Below are 12,164 nucleotides of genomic sequence, written 5' to 3' on the forward strand. Positions count from 1 at the left end.
GAGCCGGTATGGAAAACCACAGAGACCACAGTTTTACCAGCACTGGTTCTTGTCCTTGAAAATTCCTCTGTGGCTACAGCAACCAGGCTGGCTATTAAAATAAGCAATAAATTAGGGTTTTTAAAACATTTATACTGTATTAAGGTTGTGTTTTTTAATGCATTAAGGGAAAAGGCTCTATTCTTTATGAAAGCTGCTCACTTTTTATTTATTTTGCCTTGAGAAATGTCAAGTTTTTCAATGAATAAATTGAATAAATGAATGAATTAATGAATATATATGAATGATTGATAGAATGAATTAATGAATTAATGAAAGGTGGCATTATTTCTTTAAAATTGGGATCTCATTGTGTTGCTGTGATTGTTAAAGTATATGTTTTCTTGTCCATAAGCTGAAAATCATATGCACACTAAATAAAACATCATTCTGCATCCTATGTGCAGTAAGTTTTGTTTAATTGCTTATAGAATTTGCAATTATTGTAATGTTTGCTTAAAAGAGCAAACAAAATGTGTGAATAGATGCACAATACAGACCAAAGACTGATACAAGTCAGCAGTTTCATTAGAAAATAATATTATTATCAAAGCCACATCAGAAATGATTGACAACATGAAAGAAATTCATTTAGGAATGGAACAAACAGTCTCAATGGGCTTTTATGACCAAACTGTCTCACTTTGTACTTCAGTTTGGATACCATTTTTTAATATATTATCTTGAAGTACTTACAAATTACAGCATGTTGGCAAACACCAAGTACAGCTTGGCCTCTGGTGGGCAGCTTGGTGGGGGGGGGGGGGGGGGGGGTCTTCAACAGACAGTTCCTCCTGGGTCTGCTTCCTATGTTAAAAAAATCCCTCCATTTATACTTTGGAATTGAAAGTGAGGCTTTCATTCATTAGTTACCATCATTTGGAACTATTTCCAAACATTAAATTGAAAGTGAAAGTAGTTTTTTTTAAAAATGTCAAAAATATATAAGAAAATTATATATTATTAATTTATATTATGTAATATAAGATTTTCACATTTCATACTCAAACACCAATATTCTATGGCTAAGCACTGTCAACTGGCCAAATTTCAACCAGATAGCTGTATAAATTAAGAATTTATAACAATTTAAAATAGGCCACCCCTCCAAAAGCTTCCTCTATATCAGGCGTGAGACCACAGTTATTTTTACTATATGTTTCATATAGACACTAACCTGGCTTTTGACTTTATACACACCCCAATTGAAAAACAAGGACATGGCATCTCTAGAACAATTCAAGACACAAAATATAATCACAAGAAAACACCATGTTGACCATTGACCCGACTGTCAAAATTGAGTTCAAATACATAACCCTTCCGCCAGGGAGTCAATCGGCTACAAACAACTAATTTTCAGACTTCCACAAGCTATGATTTTTCCAATATTTACATTGAAAACTATCAATTTCTGCAATAGAGTGTTAAATTCAGTCAAGTTCTCTGCAAAAAGAACATTTTTTGCTTCTTTTTCATTCAATTTTAATAAAATATTGATACTTGAACACAAGCACTCTTTGTTTCTGTATTCACATCCGGATCTTGGTCAACGGGGGGCAGATAACTGTGGTCTTGAGCCTGTTAATTCGCAGTGTGTTTGTCAACAAGTAATTGTTACTGCATCCATAACCCGACGAGTTATTGAAAGTATACACGAGCGTGGGTGAATTATTTCAATCACGAGGTATTTTATTACATGCTAAACCTTGTTTCCGGTTTAATATAACCAGTGCGTTTTGTTTTGCATTACATATGCGTACTATAACATTGCTCTATTTCTGTTGGTAAATAATATTTGTATATACTTTAATTGGACAAAAATAACTTAATTGATAACCTTCATGCAAATGGAATGCTTCTTTCTCTTTTTGTTGAATGATAAACCTTAACAATTTGAACAGAATAGCTAATTTTCTATCGAAATTATTAGAGGAAAAAATGATATTTCGTCGTGCGCATTAAGCCAGCAAAGTTTGAAGAACATATGACGAAATTGAAATTCACCCCTCTTTCTTTTTTAAGATTCATGCTTATTTTTCAATTTTACCTCACACCCTTCAAATTTATGCGGTATAGCAAACACTTGAAGATAAGGAAATGATAACAAATATTATCATGTTTATAAAGTAAAAAAGACATAATATTTGTTATAAACAAAGGTACATATGCATGAACTAAGCGTTTGCTTTTGCCCGAAATATGTTTATATAATTCTGCTAAGTTTGAGCGGGTCCAAGAACCTTCTGAATAATTCCTCTACACAATGGACATCGGTAATCGTGCTCAATCACACGGAATATACATGATTGGCATATACCTCTGTGCAAACATGGCACTATCGTTACAAATTCCTTTTCTTCAAAACATATAACACATTCCTCGCATATGTTGTCGTTCTGCGAAGAAAAGTCACCGTCAACACTAGTTTTCACATTAAGCTTATTCTTGATGTTGGTCCAGATATCATTTTCCATTATAAAGTGCTTGAGTCGAATCCATTTGATTCGAAAGTAAAGTTTTGCATAGCCAAAAATGATATTTACATGATACACCGTGTCATTGCGTGCTTCATGGAATAGCGATCGGCTTGATATAAGCATGAAACGAACATATATCACTATTCCAAACGTCACAATGCCTAGAATGCCAGTGTACAGCAGCGGATGAAGAAAAAAGTTTAGAAGGATGGCACATGCTGTTCTCCAAATATCCGTGGCGGCGTAGATTACCGGCAATATGAGAACACACTTTATACCGTGTCGTTCCCACACTCTTTCTAATCGCCCTCTTGACTGCTCAATTGACCCAAATGCACAAAACAAGCATACTAATGTTAGACATACTATCGTCATCCAGAACAGCGCATCACAAACAGGAAAGACGAAATTTAAGACGACAAAGTCGATGATAGTTATATAGCCTACTAAAGTCGTAGACAGTAAAGATATTGCCACTGATATAACACTAAGGATGTTGACAATAACAGAACAAAGAATGTACATAACTGCTCTGATTGTGAAAACAAGGCATTCTTTCATGCAAAATAGTATCACATCAAGTAGAATGTATAAAGTGCCATTCAAAATGTTCTGTATAAGGCTGAGCAAAGTTGTAATCACAGTCACAGGGGTTCTTAATATAACATCCAGTGTTGCTGCTATAAAATAAACTATACTCGTCATTGCTGTACTTATGTTTTGGAAGAAGTTTTCTATGTTGTAAATGGACGTTGACATTTCGCGTTCAATGTACGAACTTGCATGTTTTACTGCTTTGAGCAATAGCGATAAGCTGTCTTGTGCAACGTTCATATCTTCTGTATATGCCTCCATATTTTGATTATCTAAAGTACCGCTACTATCCTTTTCAACAAATTGCAGGACTTTAAATGCATTTAACATTCATCGATGTGTGTAAACTTGGGCAACACCAATACCCTTTAAAACAGCCACCGATATCCTCATCATTTCTGGTCAACGTTTGTATTCATGGAGAAAGTACGATTGTTGTTGAGCTTTCTTATACACTTATTTCAGTGGATAATTCTTCGCGATGATCAAATGAGTTCGCGATTTAACAGTTTTAGAACTAACTTCGTTTCGCGATAAACACTTTGACACACATAATGTAGTGATCACAAGAGGGTGCACGCACTGTCAAACTTCGATCCAAATCACGAATGTGAATTTTGTGAAAGGTTACACTCAGTTATCTTTGTCGTCAAATGGGACGAATGACAGTGGTTGACTCGAATGCCAATTCAATCAATAATCTTCCTTCAGATGTTCTTGATTATTTCTGCAACAGAAAATCACGTATTAACTTGGAAACAAATAATTCACTAACTTGTAAATATCAATATTTGAAGGTCGTTATCTTTTGTATTTGTTGCTTTTAATTTGAAACGATTTACTGACAATCACTTTAAACGGTTTAAATGGTAAACAATCACTTTAAATGGGTTAAATGGTAAATGTTAAACTACAATGCGTAATATTTAAATCTGTAAACATACCAAATGTCCAGTTGTTTACCATATCCCTAGTTCACAAAATAACAAACTTATGTTTAAATTTCTAAACACCGACTGACAAACACAGTAGTTGTAATCGATTTTGTTCACCCGAGTGAATAATCTATTTAAAGCCAAATATATTTCAAATGCATTGCAGGGGTATATTTTAACTGATAAAGAATAACGTATGCATATTAAAACTTATTTAGGAAGTAAGTCCGATTAATAATTGAATGACGTCACTGCGCTACATATTTTATTACATGATGTAGTATTTTTCACGAATATTAAACCACCTCATATATATATATTACTATGATAATCCATTCATGTTAAGTTTAAACTTCATTTATTTTACTGGGAACAAAGTCATATTTACTAATGGTAAATCTCTCTCTGTGGAATGTTGGGGAAAACGGACCACCCGAAGGAAACCCACTTGTCTAGCTTGGTGACCACCAACCAAACTCACATGCGCCCAAGCTGGGAATCGAGCACAGGTCGCCAATTTGAGAAGCGAGTGTGCTAACCGGACAACCCAAACAATCGTTCGTGTTTATCATCATCATCTTTTTGGAGATTCTTTTTTTAACCATTTCATTGATTGAAATATGATTAAATGACTAATGATTTGTTGATAGTATTAAAAGGTCTTTGACTATTTCTTAACCCCAACAACCATCATCACACACCCTTTTCCTTCAAATACGTACTATATTTCTTCTTCCGCCTTCACTGACACTGCTTTAGTTTATAGAGCTAGATATACTTGCTGTTTAATAATAGTTTGTAAGTATGTCTATCATACCGTTTACTCTTAATTGGGGTTTCACAGAACACTTGACAGTTATATTCCTGGTTTATATCTTTTAAGGGCTTTGCGTGACACCATATACTTCAAACAAGAACTAGGGTAGACATTCTCGGGATACATATGAACTGATTAAGTATAAATTATGAATATTCAAAGTCACTAGCGGATTTAGAGGGGGCGTACCCGGCGTGTGCCCCCTCTAAAATCATCCATGTTTACTGTTTTCATCAATATGAGAGAAACAAAAGTAATAAAAGAAGCTCATAATTCACCATTTCCGACTACAAATTGTTAAAATTTTCATGAGGTAGTAACCCCAAATCCCCATACAAACAGTTCATGCCATATACTTTCGGTTCTGAGGGAGGGACACATGTCAAAAGTTGCGCCCCTTAGTTACGCCCCCTCTAACGTCAATTCCTGGATCCACCCCTGAAAGTAATTGAGGAACAAGGCCAACTTATGATTAAATAACGGCACAGCGCTAGACAATTTATTAAATGGTGTAGGCTTTGTATTTCTATTCAACCACTAAAACCCATTCGTGTTCAGTTACATTTTTATTTATTTTATAACAATTGCGAGGAATTCCATATCAATAGGTCACTCTCGTTGGCAAGATCTTGTGTTGTGGTAGAAAACCGGAGAACCCGGAGAAAATCCACTTGTTCAGCTTGGTGACCACCAACCAAACTCACATGCGCTCAGGCCGGGAATCGAACCCGGTTCGCCAAGGTGAGATGCGCGTGCGATAACCACTGCGCTTATCGGTGATAAATGACTGCGCTAACCGGATAACCCAAACAACCATACGTGTTTCGCATCACCATTTTTTCTGGTGGTTCATTTTCAATTGCACTGCCTGAAATATGAAAAAAAAATATTGATAAGATAGTGATTCAAGGTTCTTTGAATATTTCCTAAGGGAGTCTCTATTTTCTCGAGGTCAACTTAAGCACATTAATTCGAAATAAAGACAACCCAATAATAATCGGAGTAGTGTGATCGAAATTGCAGTTTCTCACGGGAGATGTCGATAACAAACAAATAAAGCCGCAACAAAAATAAGGACAAAAGCGGACACTGTATGGTTGTGGTTATCACTCGTGGTAAAAGCAGCAATGAATGTGTCTAAGTAAGCAAATAAAAAGTGGTGGATATGAGACGCTATGGAAACGCGAAATAATGCTAGCTTTTCTTATTGGTCGCTGGATTTGTTCATATTCACACGTATTTGAAGACTATAAATAAAAGATAAGTATCGGGCGATACTTTCGGTCGTTACACTATTGGTCACCATATTTTAGCCCATTTTCTTTACCACACACCCATTTTCTTCACATTCGCGCGCTATTCTTCCTTCCGCCTTTACTGGATATACTTTTTTTGTATAATAATATTTCGTAAGGATGACTGTCAAGAATGATGAAATATAACTCGTAATTGAGGTTTCACAGAACACTTGACCCTTATCTTCTTGGTATATATCAGTTTAGGGCTAGGCGTATCGGCTTCCTAGTGGGTTTCCCGCGAGTTTCGTAAATGCAGGATGCGTTTTACGTGCGCTTTCCAATATGTAAACAAGAAAGAACATTGATACAAAGCATCAATGGGTGCCTTGAATTACTTTGTAAAGCTACAAAATCCGTATGAAAATGAATGACAAACTAAATAAAAAAAATATTTTATGAGTTTCAATTAAAAACCTCTCGTCCGGTCAATGTGTACTGTAACGGTTGAAAGTTACACCAAAAAACGTATTCCGATGTATATTGCGATACGATACAGCCGCACCATCATGGCATGATATATTGCTACGCTTTGTTTGTTTATGTGTGATCATCAAGGTCTGCCCGCGCCTATTGACTGAATAATGGCTTGATCCCGCCGTGACGATTTAAATTGTGTTTAATTTCCATACGTGTCATGAGATAGAAGTGACTTCAATACCAAGTCCAATCCAGATTTTAAAAGACTTGAAGAAAAACGAGTGAGATACCAGATATATGGATGCGATACCCTAGCATTTTGCAAAGATACCTCTTGGTTCTTGAACGTGTTCGGTGTAAAGCATCGATAAATTGGTTACAACTTGACTGGGTTTAACCATTACCGAGTACACCATTTACCGAATACTTCCCTTATATTGCCGACCGCTAGACAAGGGAGCTGCTGGTACCATTTTTTAAGTAACAGTGACCTTGACCTTGACCACACCCTCTCAAAAATATCTCAAGCTAGCTCCTCACAAAAGCTACCCACACACCAACTTCCAACATCCATCAGTTCTAACTTAAGTTATTGGCCGGAAATGTTTTTTATATATGACAGTGACCTTGATCTTACTTACTAGTATATTATTGGACGGAAACCATACTGTTTAGCATCAGTGATCAAGACCCAGACACAACCGCCTCATATCATCACTATCCATCAATTCATACTTTACTTATTTGGCGGAAACCATTTCCCTTTTTTCGTATCAGTGACCTTGACCCCCCAAAAGAACAAAAAACAAACAAACAAAAGAAACAAAACAATTTCATCCTGGCTCTTTACATAGGTAACCTACCTGCCAACTCATCACTATCCATCAATTCTTAATTAATCTATTGGACGGAAACCATACTGTTTAGCATCAGTGATCTTGACCTAGACACAACCCTTCAAAAGCAATTCCAAGCTAGCTCTTCATATACAAGCTGTCTGCATATCAACTATCATCACTTTCCATCAATTCACACCTTAGTTATTTTGCAGAAACCATTTTATTATTTTTAGTAACAGTGACCTTGACCCCCATCCCAAAAAAGCAATTTCAACCCAGCTTATTATATAGGCTTCCTGCATGCCAACTTTCATCATAACTATCCATCAATTCTTACTTAAGCTATTGGACGGAAACCATTTATATAATTTAAGTAGCAGAGACCTTGAACCCAAACCCAATCAAAAGCAATTCCACGCTAGTTTTTTTTAGATAAGCTTCATACACACCAACTTACATTACTATCCGTCAATGCCAGCTTAAGTTACTGGGCGGAAAGCAATGTTTAACGGCGCGGAAAACTTTTTTATTAAAGTAACAGTGACCTTGATCCATACCCTCTTAAAAGCAATTCCAATCTTGCTCTTAAGCTACCTACACACCAACTTTCACCACTGCCCATTAATTCCTACTTAAATTACTGGGCGGAAACCTTTTTTTTCTATTTTTAGTAATAGTGACCTTGACTTTGAACCCAACCTTCTAAAAAGCAATCCCAAACTAGCTCTTTCAACAAGCTACCTACACACGAACTTTCATAATCATCCATAAATGCTTAAGTTACTGTGAGAATACAAATGTTTGACTGCCCGTTGAAAACCAGTTTAAAGTACACTTAGAATCAGCCATACTGTTTCGCACTGAATATATCCCTCACTTAAGATTCCGCAAAAATAATTTACGTTGGAACCTCTGGTCATGACTGATATAATTACTCAAAGTGGGTTAACAAATCGGCTAGTTCTCTGATAGTTCTATTAACATTATTGTTAAAAGTTTATTCCTGATGACCCAACATAAGTTCGGCATCGCCTGAAAGGTATTTGCTTGCTGATTACTAAATGACCAACAGCACATTAAACATGATGTTATGACTAATTGAATATTTGCTCCAGATTAAATCTAAATCGCAAAAATGTAACATTTAAAGGCCTTAAATAAAAGTTGGAAATTTTTATGATTTTTTTTAATTCTCTGTTTTCTGCACTTAAACAACTTTCAACTATTAATCTATAATTTAATGAAATATAATACGGAGTAATCCAGGCAGTCGATATACCTTCATGTGTGAAGTTTAAAACATCATAATCGGCAAAACATAGTCTTACCTTCAATGATATTGAAACGTGCCACAATCACGAATATAAAAAGAAAATACGCCTAATAGTTTGCTTAACATGAGTCTTTTATGTTGAATTCAAGCTAGCTGCTCTCAATGTCAATAATTACACTTCGTTTCTGGGCGGTCACCTCTCAGATTGACCTTCGACACGTGCAATTATTTGCTCAATTTAATTCCATTAAGTGCCGATTATTCTCAGTTTGTTCAACTCAATACTTATTCATGGATTCACTGCTCAACCTAAACACAATTGAAGTAGTGATCAAAAGCAAGTATAATAAATATTAACCACTCCGTGTTGGAAAGAAACCTGTTGCAGATGATCATCATATTGAATTCATTTGCATACTGTATATATCAGTTTACAATTGAAAGGACGTTTGGATGATTTTTCAAATCGATATCATACGTGTATACTTGCGTGAAATGATAGTATTTCAACTTATATTGCTAGTTAAAAAAGATGTTTTTGTTTTAGACACTATTTGTTACTAAATTATAGTGACCTTCTTTAAGTAATAACTAAAATGGATGACGTTTTTGTTGACGGAATTTCAGTATCTAACCTATCTGTGGCCCAAACATCTATTAATTTCATGACGTCATACGACAATGTTAACATTTCGGAAGTGACATCATCAACGCACAGGGAGAAAGATGAACGTGGTGCAATGCTTTTTGTTGTAGCTACAATATGCGTTTACAGTTTAGGCATAATTGCATTCATTGCTGGACACATCTATAAACGCCGAGATCGCAAACAGTTGGATATACAGATTTCCGACTACTTATCGTCTGTGTATGAGGTGAAACTGGAGCGCATGAAACGCTTGGAGCACGTTTACCGCACCACGTTGATGCTTGATGACAACGGTTATTGCTTACGAGATGAGAATAGCAGTGTAAAACCGAAAGTCGTGCATAAGAAGGCGATTCATTGCGCCCCATCGGATATCGAGCTGACAACTTCCATTGTGGCGGTTAGAGATGCAGCCGACATTAATGCAGCTTCAGATGACGGCAAAACAGTAGACGAAAGCTGCCTTACGGAAGTTTGACGATAACATATCTATTTTAAGCTCTGTTTTTAACTGCATCCATCCAAGTCAATAAAAATGATCCGATAAGTTGAATCTTGTTTCGCTGTTTTATCTTTTATCAGCAAGAATACACATATCTAAACTTGACATTTGGACTCTGCTAGTAACGTTAAGTGGAAGTTAGTCAGAGTTAGACCTGCTCATGTGTGTATCTTACATACATGTTTCCTTTCAGACGACTATTTTATATTGCAATTTAAATAAATATATATTTGACCAACAAGTCTTAGTTATTAATACAGATAGTACTGCTGCAGGTGTTGCTGTTGATACTTCTACAACGTTAAGTGAAAATTCTGATGTTGCTACCCCTACTATTACTACTACTACTACTACTACTACTACTACTACTACTACCACTACCACTACCACTACTACTACTACTACTACTACTACTACTACTACTACTTACTGTACGTCGCCACTGTTGTTGCCACTTGTACAACAACATTTACAACTACTTCTACTACTACTTCCACCACCACCACTGCTTCTACCACAGCGATCATAAACAATACGTAACTGCGAATGAAGAGACTTCGTTTTTTATCAAAGTGATGATCCTTCTTTTATGTATTGATAATAATGAAATCATATAAAAACAGTAGAAAATTCTTGATTCAGTAATTTCAAATGTTCATTCGTTCTACCACGCTACATGTACTTTTTCTAAATGTTGTAACTCCTGCATCGATTTTGATTGCATCAATTTGACCCCATCAGCTTATCATAACCCCTCCCACCAGTCATTATTCTTTAGAAATAGCGATCCCTGGGCAACAACATATCACCACCAGGGTTATAACGTCTATATGAATAGTAATCGTTGAAATTGGGCACAGCTATACTATAAATGTATTATTTAGATGATATCGTACGGCTTCACGAAACAATTACAGTGAGTGTTAGCATACATGTAATAAATAGCAAGTTATCAGCATACGAAACACAAGTGCATAAAGTCAATGTCCAATATGGTGTTTCTTGGTGAAAATGTAACATATTATATACAAAGTCAATGTCACTTTTATAGCTTAACAATTCAATATTTTCTTAAAGTATCACTTTTGATGCAAGTGTTCAGTAAAATACTGAATCATATGATAAACTTGAAATTCAATTATGCATTTGATCAAAGTGACACTTCGCAAAGCATTGTAGGGCACAAATTATGATCATATCATAAACGATGATTCTAAGAACTAAGAATTCATTATATGACTAATTCACTGTGTCATATCTCAGTATGTTTGTCAACAAGTAATTGTTACTGCACCCATTACCCGAACTATTGAAATTATACACGAAGCGAGTGAATCATTTCAATCACTAGGAAGTAACTATTTTATCACATGTTAAATATGTTTTCGGTTTAATAAAACCAGTGCTTGTTGATTTGTATAACACAAGAGCTATATATTATTGCTTTATTTCTATTCGTTAAAGAATACTTGTAAACAATTTAATTGGACAAAAACAGCTTAGTTGGTAACCTTCATGCAACTGATGTGTTTCTTTCTATTTTTGTTTTAATGGTAATTTCTTAATGATTTGAATAGAATATTTAATAAACTATCGAATTTATATGAGGAAAACTTAATAATAAATCGTGCGCATTAATTTAGTAAAGTTTGAAGAACATTTGATATAAAACTGACCCATTTTCTTCAGGAGGCAAAGTCAAAGATTCCAATGATAATAAACAATAATATAAGATTTTAAATACACAATTTTCACAATAAACATTCATTAAAATAAATCTGCCTATTTTCTCAATTGTTTAAAACTTTCATGATTTCTATATCAGAGGTATCTGGACTTCCTGAATTATTCCTCTGCATAATGGACATAGGTTAGAGTCCATTTTTATATGGGAAATGCAGGACTGGCATATGTTACTGTGCAAACATGGAACTATCGTAACAATCACGTTTTCCTCAAAGCATATAACGCATCCTTTGCATATTGTGTCGTCCTTTGATGGTTTTCCTTTAAGTATTTCTTTAAACTTGAATTTGCGTACTTCGTGAAATATCAATCGGCATGAGTCCACAGTTACAAACACACAGTAAACCAATATCAGACAATATATCAGTACATCGCATATAGGTAAGTCGATAATAAAGACGACAATTTCGATGATACTTATATAGCCTACAAAAGTCGTAAACAGTAAAGATATTGCCACTGATATAACAGGAAGGGTGGTAACAAAACGAGAACTAAGAATGTACGTAACTGCTCTGATGGCGAAAACAAGGCATTCTTCCATGCAGAAATGTATCACATCAAGTAGAATGTAT

General features: G+C 35.2%; 1 protein-coding gene across 1 annotated transcript; it reads right to left on the reverse strand.

Annotated features, from left to right (window-relative positions):
- Nucleotides 1-2,148: 2,148 nt before the first annotated feature.
- Nucleotides 2,149-4,208, reverse strand: LOC128214359 (uncharacterized). The gene is made up of 2 exons (XM_052920780.1): nucleotides 4,058-4,208; nucleotides 2,149-3,840 (listed from the first exon to the last, which is right to left on the reverse strand). Exon 2 carries the CDS (start codon nucleotides 3,441-3,443, stop codon nucleotides 2,259-2,261), a length of 1,185 nt encoding a protein of 394 aa, XP_052776740.1. The 5' UTR covers nucleotides 3,444-3,840; nucleotides 4,058-4,208; the 3' UTR covers nucleotides 2,149-2,258.
- Nucleotides 4,209-12,164: the final 7,956 nt, after the last annotated feature.

Source organism: Mya arenaria, chromosome 13 (genome assembly GCF_026914265.1).
Source record: "Mya arenaria isolate MELC-2E11 chromosome 13, ASM2691426v1".
Taxonomy (NCBI): domain Eukaryota; kingdom Metazoa; phylum Mollusca; class Bivalvia; order Myida; family Myidae; genus Mya; species Mya arenaria.